Consider the following 16,061-nt stretch of genomic DNA (forward strand, 5'->3'; position numbering starts at 1 on the left):
GAGGTGGATGGGAAATGCTGAAGGCTAGTGAAACCGAGGCTCGCCCCCTGCTGTTCCGGAAGGCACCTTTTCTTATGAGGCCCAGGCGCTCACCCCACAGGCAGTGACTGGGGGAAGAATGGTGGGGCGTGGGGAGCAGCCAAACAAGCCCCCCCGTGCTGCGTGCTGTTCACAAAGACAGCCAAGGCTGGAACCGGATGGACAGTTTGTGTGGGCCCCCAACTCTAGTGTTTGTTTCTTTTTTTTAAAGAAGGACATATTTTTAAAAGATTTTATTTATTTATCTTTAGAGGGGAAGGGAGAGAGAGAATGAGAGAAACATCAATGTATGGTTGCCTCTCGTGAGTCCTCTGCTGGGAACTGGCCTGCAACCCAGGCATGTGCCCTGACTGGGAATTGAACTGCAATCGTGTGGTTCGCAGGCCTGTGCTCAATCCACTGAGCTACACCAGCCAGGGCTGGTGTTTGCTTCTTCACGTATTTTCAAAATCATCCATAAGCTCCACTGTGCAGTATGCGGTGTCACGGGCGGGAAACCAGGTTCCTTTGGTGGTTGGATCCCTGCCCCCCTCAGTCCCTCTTCCTGAGCTTGGCGTCCTGTCGGTGGGCCCCGAGCCCAGTGATCAGTAAGGAGCTGAGTATCAGATGGCCGTGTGCGTCGAGACCAGGTCTGAAAATCAGAGCTCTCTCGCGAAGCCATGAATCACAGCCGTTTTCAATGCCAAAAACTGTGTATGCTGTTTGCACCACTACAGTTTGCCGTATCCCTCAAATCGAAGATGCTGAGATTCATAACAAGACCTACAGGTACGGAGATAAGCTAATCATCGCTTGTCGCGATGGGTTCAAGATCCGTTACCCCAACCTGTACAACTTGGTTTCGCTGTGTCGCGATGATGGAACATGGGACAACCTGCCCATCTGTCAAGGTATGAGATGGAAGTCGTCGTTGTCGGCTGTTCTTCTCACAGAGCGTGTGGTAGGGTGTGTGTGCCTTCCTCTAATAGACTGAGAGAAACGACAGAGGGGGAACAAGGCCGCCCACGCTGCCCCGGGTGGTCCAGCTCTGCCTTCACCTGGATCCCCGAGCTCTGTTCTTGTCATTGTCACCTCACTTCCTGGGTTTTCTCCAGCTCCATGCCCCTCGTTTCAAGGCATAAATGGGGACTGCCTTATGCTTTAGCCTGTTCTATGTCTCCTTTACTGAGAAACCACAAGTAGGGGAAGAATTAGGAGACTCGTAGCTAGGCTGCGGACACAGTGATGAACTACTGTGTACTTAATGGGAATAACAAAACATTTGTTCTCGTTTCAGCCATGCTGAGAATACATTTCAAGCTGACCTTGCAGTGGCTATTTTTTCTTAATAATGGTATCCCATTTTATAACGCATGAGGAACAGAAAAATAATCAAATTCAAATTTCACTCAGACCCCATGGTGAATAGTTATCCTTTTCCTTTAAAAAAAATTAGCCTGGGCTGACATACAGAGCCCTATTTGTGTTCACGAGAACTCTGATTTGATCTCTCGACATGCAGCTTGGACCAAAGGACCCAGGAGCCGTTGCATAATTCACAATGCGAGGGGGAGCGGGCTTATTTGCACGGAGAAAGCACTGGTGTGGTCCAGTTGAGACGAATGTTAACGTTGGGCTTGGAAATCATAGCCGGCAGACTCTGCTGTTACCTCGCATGCCCCCTAGTTAGAAATCAATCATTTCCTTGTCTGAGAGCCTAGGAGTCATGGCCCTCGGGAGAAAACAACAGAAGAGATCAGGAGAGGCAGCCCGGCCCCCTCTCACACCTGGGTTTCTCCCCTGAAACTTCTTGTTATACATGACATTTTTCAAGGAGACACGTGATTCATTTGCACTTTCAGAAACAGTCCACAAAATCAGCAGCTTGCTCTTAGGTTGGGCTATTTATTCAAATGAACTTTATTAATCACCAATTCCTTCCAGTCCCATGGGCCTCTCCAACTAATGGCGAAGAAAATGAACTTAGTATCCAGCCACTTCTTGCCTTGATATTTTCTGTTTAGCCTTTTGTTCTCCTGCTTTCTATTTTATTTTATGTCACTTAAGTACAGGATGCTTCTTTAGGCATATTTTTTGCCCCTTTTTTAAGAATTCACCTCAGGGCCCTGGCTGGTGTGGCTCAGTGGATTGGGTGCTGGCCTGCTAAACAAGGAGTCACTGGTTCAGTTCCCAGTCAGGGCACATGCCTGGGTTGCCCGCCAGGTCTCCAGTAGGGGGTGTGTGAGAAGCAACCACACGTTGATATTTCTCTTTCTTTCTCCCTCCCTTCCCCTCTCTCTAAAAAGCAATAATAATTGACCCTATGGTGATGTGACCCTATGGTGACACCTTGGGGTATCATTTTCCCCTGGATGCTCTAGTCCCTCCCCTTCATCGCCCCTTACTCCACTCTCAGCCCAAACACAGCATTTAGAATTCTTAAACAACAAAGGAGCTGGGTGGCTGTTCTTGAGAGACATGCATGGCCCACAGCCCAGCTTCCTTCCTCCTCAGAGTCCCCCTCTGTCCCCACAGAGGAAGTGCCCCTGGTCTGTGCCCTGTCCTCCCCTCCACCCGCTGTGCCCCAGCTCCCTCAGGCTGCCCACCCGCCTGGGCACAGCGTGAGCAACAAGAAACCAGGTTGCCTTAGACGGCCTCCTGAGTCCCCAGGGGGAATATAATTGGCCCTCAGAATGACATTTCACTCTGTAACTCTTATCAGCACCTGTAGACCAGGAGCTAAAGCCTGAGGAGCCTTCTCTCTATTCTGCAGGAGTGCAAATAGAAATCACATTGAACTATTGAGTGCAAGCCAGTTTTCTCCTGTTATATTTAGAACAGGCTGCCTCCAACCAAGAGTGAGCATATCTTTCCTTCTCCGATTAGCTGCGTGAGTTAGAACCCCTCTCGTCTCCTTTTGGAGCGAGGGCAGAAAGGTGGTTCTGAGGCTGTTTTTTCCCCCTGTGGGAACTTCGTGTTTTGGAGAGCGGCGTCCTGAGGCCTCCTGCTCACTGGGAGTCAGTTTGTCTTTATTTAGGGGAAGCTAATTTATCCAGATGGGGAGCTCAGAACTATGGTGTGCACTGGCCTTGGCCGTTTTATAAGGGGCCTCGAACAACCACAGATTTGGGTATCTGTGGATTTTGGTATCTATAATGGGTCCTGGAACCAATCCCCCATGGGTACCAAGGAAAGATGGAAGTTTTGGGTTTTTTTTTCAGGACTTTATGTATTTATTTTTCAAGAGAGGAAAAAGGAGGGAGAAAAAAGGGGAAGAAACATCAGTGTGTGGTTGCCTGTCATGTAGCCCCCACTGGGTACCTGGTCTGCAACCCAGGCATGTGCCCTGACTGGGAATCAAACCAGCGACCCTTCACTTTGCAGCCTGGGCTCAATCCACTGAGCCACACCAGCCAGGGCAACACTGAAGTTTTTCAGGAGGCAAAAGTTATATGCCAATTTTCAGCTGTGTGTGGTTCACTGCCTCAACCCCAATGTTGTTCAAGTTCAAGTGTATATTTCTCAACAGGAGGCATGGGCGTAGTCATTGTGCCAACTTACTTGAACTATGCCCAGAGGGTCTAATACATTCACTTGTCCAAATGTTAATTTGCTTACCTTTTTCTCCACTGTCGATTTTATTTTATTTTTCTAATTCCCAGTCTCCTCCCACACATTTCACTTTTGCTGTAAACACTGTCAGCTCAGGAAGAAAACAATCACGTGAGGACGAAAGACATGGCTGAGCACCATGCCTTGCGGACACGGTCCATCCTCATCCTGAGCGTTGGCTGTTCTGGGCGGGGGCCGGCTGGGGTGCCCGAGCTCCGTCACCCAGCACAGCAGGGCCAGCCCTGGCACCCCAGAGTGAGCGCCTTCCTGCATTCCGCCCTGACCCACAGACCCCACACACTGGGGCGCTGGCTGATGCGATTGGTCAAACACCCAGCTCTTCTGTGATGCATAGGATGGTATCTGGCCAAGTCGGCTTGGAAGAAGGGTTCAGTCATCTGGTATAACTTGTGCCTGCGGATCGGAAGGGAAACTAGGTATTTCCACTCTACATAATTTACTTCACACACAATTAGTTCTCCCCAGGAGAGCGCCAGCTCGGCGGGGTCATTACACCCTCCGGTGAAACTGCGGAGACCAATGAGACATTCCATGATCACAGTGGCAGCCACACTAAATGGGACTCTGTGTCAGTGGGGATGACCCCTTGGGCTACACGGGCTTCAAGACCAAAAAGGCAGTGGCTGTTTTCAGGGTAGGAGTGAGCCATCCTGGCTTACTTCCGCTCAGAGAACACTCGGATTCCCACGGAGCGCGGCCTCACGGAGGGAGGGGCTTTGGAGGCTCGGTCCCCAGGCCTCTGGCAGCTGCGGCTCCACTGCCCCGAGACCCTAGTCATGCAAATCCTGGGGCCCACGTGGACCCATGGGACCGGCAGCTCTGTGTCATAGCAGACCCTCCTTCTGGATCATTCTCAAGTTTGAGAGCTGCCGCACCCCAGGTTTCCTTACCTATTCCCCACGAAACACAGCTGGATTTTCCAAAGTTTAACAATGGCCTGTATTTAAGTTTAACACGGGCCACCTGTCCTGTATTCTGCAACAGAGGAACAGAATTTGTGCAGTAACCTTCTCAAGACCTCACCTCTGTTGTCCAAATAGTAGGGTGTCTTTTTCCCCTGTGGCACCTCGGTGGTTGTCCACCCTGATGACTTCACTTGGGGACCTAGAAGAGGTAGAAAAGATAGGGGAGCCTGGGCTGACCCCCGACCCTGGGTACCGGGCCAAACTTTGTTGTTTTGTAAAAGTTCCACCAGCTACACCCTCCCTCACAGTTCCCTTCTTCCGACCCTCTAGGGCCATTTGCAACTATAACGTCAAATTAATGCATTTCAGATAGAATAGGGATGTCCATAAGGAGTCTGCTCATTTAAGGTGTTCACTCCTTGGAGGGCGGGAACCCGCCAGAAGTTCAGGGCTGTGTTTACCTGTTCAGTGTGCAAAGGTGACCGAGCGAGACTTCCCCTTTCGCCTTTCCCTCATCACAGGCTGCCTGAGGCCGCCGGCCTATTCCAACGGCTACGTGAACATCACCGAGTACCAGACCTCCTTCCCCGTGGGGACCGTCATCTCCTACCACTGCTTCCCTGGGTTCAAACTCGACGGCTCGGCGTACGTGGAGTGCTTACACAACCTTATCTGGTCGTCCAGCCCACCCCAGTGCCTTTCTCTGGAAGGTAACACATATTATTCTTTGGGAAGTTGAATTTGGGACGATGCTGTCTGTTTCCAGAGAAGTGTGGTCGGCAATCAGCTGTGTTCACTGCAGACGCATCGCTTGCCTCCGTCCTGGGCAGGGGCCCAGGAAACGCTGTCTTACAACCAGACACAAAGCCCACTTCCTCCCTCCTTCCGCTTAAGGGATAAAAAAGAAAAGTTTCAAGCATTAGAGGTTCAACTGCAAAACATTGCAAAGTTAAATTAAATGTCTTCCAAAATTCATTTTCTCCGCACCAAATGCAAACAGATTGGGTTACAGCATCATTCACCTCACTCCTTTGTTTTATTATTGCTCAAGGTGTCTTCCTGTTCCTGGGCATTTTTATGGCACCACGGTAAGTACGTTCGCTACACGCGGAAGCTCTGTCCTCCCTGTGTCTGTTAAGTATACGTGATTATCCTACAGTGGGGTTCAGCAGTGATCACTAATCAGCAATGAGGGCAGCAGGGAGGCCTGCATCTGTGGGTGCAGCGCCCCTAACGACTCCTGCCAGGCAAGCTGCACGTGCCGGGCTCAGGCCTCACTTGAACTCGGGGTCTTGAAATTATGGTGGAAGAAAACCAACCCCCGTTTGTTTCTTGGCCTCTCTTGAATACAGTGGGTGGGAGGAGGGCTGTGTGGAAAGATAAAAAAGGAAAGGAAGCCTCAGGTCGGGAGGCCATCCCAAGCCTTTCTCGGTCTTTCTCGGGAAACGAAATGAGACAAAATAGGATGTGGAAACAGGCGGATTTTCACCAGCAGCGTTTCCACCCTGTGCACCTCAGTGCGGGAGGAGGTTGGACCAGGAGGTGTGTTGTGGAGGGGACGGCCAGAGGGATCAGGGAAGGCATCTCTTACCGAGACTTGGATGGGTTGGCTGGAGCCATGGCGCTGTCTTGGAGACAAGGGTCGGGGAGCATGGGGGGCCTGGTGCTCCCAGGAGCCAGGATGCCCCTGTTCACCCCTGCTTCTCACCCATCCCCAAACCCCTAGAGGATCAGAATCCACAGTCGAAATGTCAGATAAAATACAGGACGCCAGTTAAATCTGAATTTCAGATAAACATCAAATAAATTTTTTTATACGAACGTGTTCTAAATATTGCATGGGACTTAATTCTGGCCAACCATTATTTTTTGTTTACCTGAAATGCAAATATAGCCAAGTGTCCGATGTTTTTATTTGTGAAATCTGACAACCCTAAATCTGACAGCCCCTCTGTTTCCATGGAAACGGCTGTTCTGTTGTCTGGACGCGGCCCGCCTGCCCCGTGAGCAAGGCCCACTGAGGAGAGGGGCTTCTAGTTCTGCGAGGTTTCCGCCGGCTCGGATGACTGAGAATCCAGGGTTGGTTAAAGGGGATCATTGTTACCCTAGACGTTGGAACTGCCTACTCGAAAATCTTCTCAGATTTGGTTTAAATGCCTTTCAAGCAGTCCTGTTCCGATAAGCTTCCTTTGGACACTTTGAAAGCAGTTTCTGTGGCGCCTAGAGAAGGTGATGTGAATAGATGTCACACAAAGAACTTCAAGGGACACTGAGCTGAGGTTCTGAACAGGGAGCTGTAACCGGCCTCGGACAGGGACCCCGTCTCCTGGGTCCCTTCGCTTCTGCCAGCCCGGCTGTGCCCGAGGGAGGGATGCTGACAATGCAGGATGACAGCTGCTTGTATCAAAGCCATCACTTAATGCTTTTTGATCTCACGTGTTTTTTTTTAAAAAAAATAATCTTTACATCTTCATTTTCAATCAACGTCCATTTACGTTATCTGATGGACTTTATTCGTGAGAACTTCACGTGCTCCAGTGGGTAAGGGCACCACAGCCTGACTCGGGGACTGAGAGGCACAGGGTGGACTAAAGGGTTTTTTGTCTCAAGAGTGAACAGAAACTGTGTGAAATTAAGCAATCGGTTAAAAGAAGAGATAAGGGTCACAAAACACTTACCCAGGGGTCCCTGGGTGTTGGTATTTCTTTAACTCTTCCTCGAATGGCATGTCATCTCTTTAAAAAGCGGGGCCTCACTTATGCAAATTGTCACAGGGCATTCAACACAGAGGGGTCGTTCCGAGGGAATCTGACCCTTTATTTTTATTTGTTTTAAGATTTTTAAAAATTTATTTATCTTTAGAGGGGAAGGGAAGGAGGGAGGGAGCGAAATATCAATGTATGGTTGCCTCTCGTGCATCCCCCGCTGGGAACTGGCCTGCAACCCAGGTATGTGCCCTGACTGGGACTCGAACGGCGACCCTTTGGCTCAAAGGCCCTCGCTCAGTCCACTGAGCTACACCAGCCAGGGTGAATCTGACCCTTTAATACGTCACCCACACTGGTTCCCCCCACTTTTCTGTCTTTCCTGGCCCACAGTGTGGTTTTTCTTGGCTGCATTCATGGACCTTGTTGCACTGTGCTGTGGAATCGAGATGCTCTTGGGGGCTTTCGGGTCCGCGAGGCTGTCCTGACCCCTTCAGTGGCCGGACGTGCTCAGCTGTGCTGGGGAAGTCCTTCTCCTTCAGCAGTTTGTGCCTTTCTCTTTCCCGTCTCACTGCTCAGCCATTGCTGTTGCTGCTCAGCTGTTGCTGCCCCTGTCTCTGTAGCGTTCCCTACCCCCAACCCTGGCTCCTCACCTGCTCTGAGCTGGGTAATGGGCTCAGCGGGGTGGTCGTGGAGCCAGTGTGGCGTATTGATTAGGAGTGTAGATGGACACCTGACTGGCTGGGCTCACGTCTTGGTCTCCTTCTTAATCATTTTGACCAGGGGCAAGTCACTGAGCTCCCATCAGCCTCCATCACCTCAGTTATAAAGTGGGGGAGGTGATCACCCTTACCTGGTGGGACTGTGAGGATCCAGTGTGATGACAAATATAACACAGTTAGTGAAGTGTGGGCACATAGTAGGTGGTCATTCACGTGTCCATCATTATCCTCGGTCTAAAACTGTGTCCAAAGTCACAATAAATAAGCGAGCACCCGGGCGTGACCGGATGGATCCTGTACCCAAGCTTTTGTGCACACACATTGGGGTGCTGTTTTGGCTGTTCAGGTGCTGTTTTGTTTTTTGCATACTTTTAGCTCTTTTTGTTTATGGTGAAGCCCAGATAATGAGAGGCAATACTGAATGGTAATATTGCCCTTCATTTTGAGGGCTTAGTATGCATCAAAATGCTTGACACAGAATCTGTTGCCCTCGGGTGGCTGGTAATCTTTTTAACCCCATTTTGCTGGTGAGCAAACTGTGGCTTCTAGAGGTTCAGCCGTTTGCCCAAAGTCACACAGTGAGTGGGTGGGGGAGCTGGGACTCAAACTTGCATCTCTGTCACTTCAAAGCTCATGCACTTAATTACCAGGGTCCATTATCTAATTCACTTGTTCCGATGGCTTTACAGTTCAACAGGGAAACAATTCGATATGTTTACAGCCCTTTTTTAAAGAGTCAAAAACATTTTAAAGGATTCTCACCAGGGAGGGAAGCGGGGAATCTGTCTTTCTAGTCTAGCTATTCTACCCGTAGAAATCCCAGCTTCCGGGGAGCTCCCACTGCCATCAGAGGCCACGTGACTGCTGCTTTGAGGCAGATTGGAAAGGCCAAGGGGACAGACAGCTCAAGTCACAACTTGAACTTGGAGGCTCCCCACCCCCGGAGATGCTTCTGTTTGCTCAGCTGTTCCATTAGAAGATGAGACCTTTTCACCGGAGTCCTGTCCACACATCTCTTGGGAGAAGGAAGGGCTTCCATCTAGAAAGGGCCAAACGTATTGTGACGGCAGAGTTTGAAAAGACACCAGGGTCCGTGTGGTGTCCTTGTCGATAAAGGCCTTGGAGGTCCATTTAGTCGCTCAGTGGACGTTTTTCAAATGCATGTAGGCTGAGTGTCTTGCAAGGTGCAGAGAATACGGAGGCAAACCACGGACCCCTGTCCTCCAGTCCTGGGCTCACAGACAGACTGCGTGGTTCTTGCAGTCTCACTCCTGCCCGGGGGACTCGGGTCCGAATATTCCACATGGAAGTTGTCCAGGACTTCTTGGTGAGAAGAGGCTTCCGTTCTCTGAGGCCACCCAAAGGGCTCTAAAGGGGGTCTCTGTGGGGTTGTTTAAAATATTTTTAAAAGATTTTATTTATTTACTTTCAGAGAGAGGGGCAGGGAGGGGGAAGGAGAGGGAGAGAAACATCAATGTTCCAGAGATACATTGATCAGTTGCTTCTCATGTGCCCCCAACTGGGGACCTGGCCCACAACCGAGACACATACGTGCCCTGACTGGGAATCGAACCAGCGACCTTTTGGTTTGCAGGCTGGTTCTCAATCCACTGAGCCACACCGGCCAGGGATCTCTGCGGTTTTGAAAGAGCCGGGGGATGGGGTGCGGGGCGTCACTTGACTGTGTGGGGTTGGGCCTGTGACGTGACACTGTTCGGTGTCTCCTCAGAAGGCAGCAGGGACACAGGCATCTGGGAGGCGTTGGCTGTGGACACTCGGCGTGGGAGTCTGTTGTGTTTGAGTGTCTCCCTTTTCCAGGTGGGGCGATAAGTCAGTCCAGCAAGCACAGGCACCGAACGCTTCACTGGCGATGACTTAGGCAGCGCCTCCGGGGATGCTGGCCTTTTCAATGGCCTCGCTCAGCCTGCGGGGCTGGCCTTTCTCCCAGCAGCAAACAAACGTGACCTGCTCAGGAGCTGAACGTCGGCAGCTCTGTGTCTAAACCCGACCAGACCGTCCCCAAACTCAGAATACCCGGGGCGATTCCTCCCCTTCCCATTCATTTCAGAGCTCACAGCACAGGCGATGGAAGTTTAATCAGTTTCCGATTCAATTCCAGGAAATGCAGCAGTGCGATTTCCTAAGAACCTACCAGCGCCCAGCGGTCCTTTTAGGCCTTCGCCTTTGTATAAGAAAAGGAGAAAAATAGGAAACTGCAAAGCCCTGTTTGGCCAAATGTGAAATGACTTGAAAGGTTCTAATTTAGGATCAAACCCCAAAGCCAGTTTGGACATGTGGAGGCTTCCCAGCTCCCAGGCTGCCTTGGCAGTGGGCTTTGTTCCCAAGTCGGGCACAAGATGCTGTGGCGGGATTTCTCCCTGTGGGAGCCCTGCCTCCGCGAAGAGGTACCTGGGGACTTCAAAGCAAATCCTCTGTGGGGAACAGGAAATCAGGGCCTCCTCAGATTTAAGACCTTAATAGCAGTGACAGCTCCTCGAGGACATGTGTCTGCTTTCTGAATAATCTGCCCAGCTGCCCATGGGTGACTTCTGAGTGGTCCCTGTCCCTGTCCCTGTCCCCAAACTCACTCCACAGTTTGGCCCAAGCTGCCCTGCCTGTACTGGCAGACACTGTGGGAATCCTTTCTTCCTTCCCTACCTCCCACCTGCCCAGATAGGGCTCTGGTGGCAGCCAGAGATGTCCCCAGGGCATGGGGGCATTGCTCTTAGGAATTCAAGTCCTGTTCACCTCCCCTGACCTGATAGTAGCAGTGACCAACTAGTCTCTTATACCGCCCAGGCCTCCCACCCTTCAGAATGGACCAACTGGCCAGAGTCACGGTCTCATTAGCTGTCAAATGCCCTGTAGATTCGCCTGTGATCCTGTCAGCAGCCGGATTCAATAGGAAATTAGCCCTGGCTGGTGTGGCTCAGTGGATTGAGTGTGGGCCTGCGAACCACACGATCGCGGTTCGATTCCCAGTCAGGGCACATGCCTGGGTTGCAGGCCAGTTCCCAGCAGAGGACTCACAAGAGGCAACCATACATTGATATTTCTCTCCTTCTCTCCTTCCCTTCCCCTCTAAAGATAAATAAATAAAATTTTTTAAAAAAGGAAATTAAATCAACAGAAAATGGAGAAAAGAGAAATGAATGCGCCTTCCTCTCTTCGTTTCCCAGTGGGGCAGTGGGGCCTCTGTAGCTGGGAAGAAGCAGGGCGCATTTCTGCTTTAGCTGCCTGCCGGAGCCTCAACATCACGGGAGAGGTTTATATCAGGTCATGCTTGGCCAGGTGGGCGGGGACTCCTGCCCTCCAGGTCCTGAGGCCCAAGATTCCTAGGAAGCAAAGAGGCCCGAGGTAGGTCGGTTCTGGTTCCGGCTGCCCCACCCCCAGGGGCTCTGTTTTGCCAGTCTGTTCCCACTTCAGCAGTTTCCGAAGGAAGTGCTTGCCATTGTCCAGGAGAAAAATCATTCATCTAGTTCCCCCTCCCTAGGAACTTGAGACCAGAGAAATGAAATGATTTGCCGTGTCACAGAAAAAAATTCCCCCACCCCCTCAGACTCCCAGCTTTCAAGTAAGCGAGTCGACAGCCAATTTAGAACCGTAACAAGGAACCCAGTTTACACCAAAGTCTTATGGGATTTTTTTTTTTTTTTTTTTTGTATCTTACTCTCAAACACTCAGAATCTTCCGTTCCCTTTGCAGACAAATGTGTGTTCCTTGGGCCTGGGGGCGAAGAAATCCTAGGCCCGCCCCTCGTCAATGACGTTAACTAGGGGAAGCCCCGTCTTGAAGAACGCAGAGGTCATTCTGCGAGCAGAAAACACGTGCTACCATCTTGGCGTGGATGGTAGCACGGAATGCCCTCTGCCATTGTGTTTCCTGTAAACATTCATTTCCGGCAAATTCCTCTGCCTGACACCGTTTGTATTATAACCACCTTGGCTGTGACCCTCGCCGTTTCAGGGTTTTTTTATTATTATTATTGGAGGGGAATACAAACTAGCAAGCAGTCTTGTTAATGTATTGTTCACATGCAATAGTAAATTATTGTAATACCCTTTCTATGCACTGTTCATACATCACAGCGGAGTGATTACGGAGAAGTGACTGCCTGGGTGTCCTACTGGCCTGTCTCCAGGATCCCTGTGCTTAATTTTCTCTCCCTCTCTCTTTTTTTTTTACAATGAGTAATTGCCACTGTGGCTTCTTCCTCTTCTCAGTCACACATTGCTCTTGAACTTGAGAGGAGACTGTGCTGCAGCCTCAAGCAGCTTCATTATTTTTTCTCTACATTGAGTCTGGAAACGTTGATCTTCCCGTGCTAAGGAAAACAAGAAATCTTCTTCCTGTTTTTCAAGTAGGACCAAGCTTTCAGGCTTCCCTGCTATTTCTGTTCAGCCTCTTTCTCTCTTGGGTTTTGTGAGGCCTGGCCTGACAGGCAATCCTGCCCTCGCCTCCCTTCCTCTCCCCGTGTCCCCTGGTCACTAGCCTTAGCCCCTCGACAGGCCCTCTGAGCACCTTGCCTTCCTTCAGCCTCGTTGGAAACACGGGACCATCAACCTTCCAGCTCTCCTGGACTCCTAGAAGTATTTTTTTTTACCTCATTCAAATGCAGAGGTTTACGTTGACATTGAAAGAAGAGAGATGATTCTTCTTCCCACTGAAGGGAGCAAAGATGGCAGAATTCTGGAGTGGTTTCTCCCACCGAATCAAGAAATGAAGACAACACCAACAGAGGATTCAGATGGCCCCTCCCCCACCACACACTCACAGTCAGAGACAGGATCCCCCCAGGCTCCAGCTACTCCCCAGCCCTCCCCCTGGGCTGTCCCTGGTTGGGGACACAGTGAATCTGGCCCCAGGTGCTACCAGTCTTGTCCCCATGGAAATGTCTCTTGGAGCTAAGGCTCGGGAAGGAGTTGACTCATTAACAAATGTAACTGAAACCCCCCTGTGCTGCGGGAGCCCGTTGGCAGTTTGTGTCCGTAGGGATGTTGCAGGTGTTTTGCAGAGACAGCCACTGGTCCACGATGAGAATCCTGCATGCCAGCTTCTGCCGGGGCGCACACCCTTTCTTCTCCTGGGTTTGTGGTTCTCCCCGATAGGTTCTCACTTGGCCACGTTGCTGCGTCAAAGTGAAAACCTCAGAGGCATGCAAGTGGAGGTCTTTATTTTGTGATATTTAAATGTCAGGTCACTTTCCCTGGCCAGTGTGGCTCAGTGGGTTGGGTGTTGTCCTGCAAGTTAAAAGTTTGTGGGTTCGATTCCAGGTCAGGGCACATGCCTAGGTGGCGGGTTCAGCCCCCAGTCAGGGCACATGCAGGAGGCCACCGATTGATGGGTAGCGAGTTCACTTCCAGTCAGGGCACGTGCTAGAGGCAACTGACCGATGTTTCTCTCTCACACCGATGTTTCTCCCCGTCTCGTTCTCCCTCCGTTCCCCTCTGTCTAGAATCAGCAGAAGAAAAAGTAAGTAAATAAACGTCAGCTCCCGGAGAGGGACAAGCTAGTGCTGCAAAGCGGGGACCAGTGGTTGGTCTGAGCCCCTAGCTTGGGCCAAGAGAGGGGCTTCGTGACGCTCAGGAAGCAGGTGACCTGCACAAACGAGAAAATCCCCACGTTCATCCTGAAACTCTAGGACGTCTTCTCCATCCCTGCTCCAGGCAGAATTTATTTCCTTCTTTCCTCTCCGGGAAGTTAGGGAACTTGTCTTGCATGGCTATAAAACCTCTCACAATCAGGAGCCACACAAAAGGTAATAAGCCTTAGAGTCTCTCCCTAGGCCCCTTTTCAGGGGGAATTACTTGGAAGTATTTGGCAGGGTGATTTGGGGTGGCCTTTCCTCCCCAGCTTCCAGCCCATTTCCACCTCTCTTCATAAACGATCACCCACATTCTCTGTCTTTTTCCCCCCAAAGTATTTAGGCCTGCGGACTGATCAGCAGGTAAAACATTCACGCCTTTCCGTGTCCATCTTGCTGTCTCATGTCATTCATTTTTTTCCCTGTAGGACCTGTCCCATAATGCCCACATCCACAGTCATGTTCTTTTTTTTGTACCAGAGGAGGGCTTTTAGTTGCTCTGGGGTTTGTTTTTGCAAAACGCCGGTGCGCGAGGCTCAGTCGCCCTGGATTCTGGCAGCGTGAACGTGCTCAGCAGGGCTGGCGCATCTCACAGCTCACCATTTTCTCAGGGACTGCGGTTCCCGTGGAAAAGGCTGGGAAGGGGCCCCATCTATTCCGGCCACTTTGCTCTTTGATGGATGAGAAGCCAGTGTGTTTCCTGACGCTGTCTCTTCCGCTCCTGTGAAGCGGTGTGATCGGCCCAGGCCTGAAGGAGGTGGAAAAACAGCTGGAGTTATAAAAAAAAAAAGAAGCCAATTGTGTTGGAACTGGGGTTTTAAAACCAGCCCTTACCTCGGTTATCACAGGTGAACAGCTGTGCCTACGTCCACCTGTATTTTCACACCATGAATATCATATTCAGAGGAATTAATTTTTTTTTTAAACTGGGAAGAAAAGCAAACTTGTAGGAAGCCCAGAAGCCAAGAATTCTGGAGGCCACTGTGGCTAAAGTAGCTTGTGAAAGGAAACTTCCGCCACCATCCTGCTTGACATGTTCAGGGATCCTGTGGCCCTTTGAGTTCACTGAGGGACACTCTGCTGTCCCCAAAGCATAAGGTTCCCCGACCTGGATTCTGCCAGCATTGCCCAGAGAGAAGAATTGGCTGGTATGTCCGCAAGCAACTCTTAGGTTAAAGGCCTGGGGCTCAGGCTCCCTGTGCTTCTTTACTCCCCCCGCCCACTGCACCGTGTCTCACGAATGAGCCACTGCAATGGTACACTGCTACTTTTCACCTCGCTTTAAAAAAACCTCCATGTCTCATTATCTCCAGCAGACACCTTGTGACCCTGATTTTTTCCCTTCTCAAAAGACGAAGATGCTCCAATTACCATCAGGAAATCCAGCCGTGGGGGAGTCCTCTTTTATAAGAGACCTCAGGACACGTTGGCACTGTAGACGTCTCGTGGTTTAGCCTCTCCTTGCAGTGACGCAAGCTGCTCTGGACTAAGCTGTTGGTTCTCAGGTCCCAGCAGAGAAAGAGGAGCAGCCTTGTGAGGACCCAGAGACACCTGTCGGCTTCGGATTCCAGCATCGGCCTTGTCTCGCAGGGAAAACACCATCCCAGCCGGCCCTGGTTTTACACCTGCTCCCTCCCCCTGAGGGCCGTCCTGTCTCCAAAACCAGGTGCTCTGCAGATTTCTTGTAGGTGAAGCTGTGATTTCCTTCTTTGCACTGAAGTGTCTCAGTTGTCATCGGATGCGTGCCGAATACCTCCAGGGACGCCCTAATGTGGTGATTCCGAGATGGAAAACAGAACCCACCTCCTCCCTCAGAGTAGCTGGGTGAAACTGATCTTGGAGTTGAGCCATCAGCCTACCTCCCAGCAAGTAAACACCGTGCTCCCTCCAGCCTGGGGACAAGCAAAGCCACAGGCTTGTCATCGTTCGCTCCCTCAGTGGACACATTGATTAGCCTTCTGTGTTGTCACGGCAAAACCAACGTGGACAATGTCAGGGGCTGTGTAATGGTCATTGATTTTCCCTGAGCCGAAAGCAAAGTTTCACACATGGCCTCAGAAGCACCGGGGCCCTGCATGGAGGGTTCAGTCCGGCTTCCTGGAATCCTACCCAAACCGAGATGGCACTGGGGACAGCGGGCACAGTAGCCGTCACGACTATTAGAAGCCAGCGGAATTCTGGGGGCAGAGGTTTGGGTGGCTCTGCACTCCTGGTTCCTAGGATCGCTGCTCCAAGCACCCTCAAGTTGACCTTGAAATGATGCTTGCTTGCATCCTCGGTACGTGGACTCGCTGGCTTGCCCACCACTTCCCTGTGCCTTTCCAGGCCGGCCGAGGTGCAGGTTCCGGCATCAGGAGCGAGCTCTCTCCCCACGTCACCCCTGAGCTCAGCTACAAAGTTGTCTCATAGTCAGCCCTGGGGCAGCACTTCCCAAACTGCCCCATGAGCGTGAACCCCCGGGACTCTGGCTAACAGGAAGTTTCCCCTCCGGCAG

At 51.1% G+C, this 16,061-nt stretch overlaps 1 protein-coding gene across 2 annotated transcripts in view; it reads left to right on the forward strand.

Annotated features, from left to right (window-relative positions):
* SUSD4 (sushi domain containing 4) overlaps positions 1-16,061 on the forward strand; it is an 89,506-nt gene that overhangs the window by 60,539 nt on the left and 12,906 nt on the right. For both annotated transcript variants that reach the window (XM_037069356.1, XM_037069357.1), the window contains exons 4-5: positions 756-929; positions 5,078-5,266. In XM_037069356.1, coding sequence (XP_036925251.1) covers positions 756-929; positions 5,078-5,266 — 363 coding nt within the window. The remainder of the gene's footprint in view (positions 1-755; positions 930-5,077; positions 5,267-16,061) is intronic.

The sequence above is a fragment of the Sturnira hondurensis genome, unplaced genomic scaffold (assembly GCF_014824575.4).
Source record: "Sturnira hondurensis isolate 20B ecotype Veracruz unplaced genomic scaffold, ASM1482457v3 Scaffold0018525, whole genome shotgun sequence".
In the NCBI taxonomy this organism is placed as follows: domain Eukaryota; kingdom Metazoa; phylum Chordata; class Mammalia; order Chiroptera; family Phyllostomidae; genus Sturnira; species Sturnira hondurensis.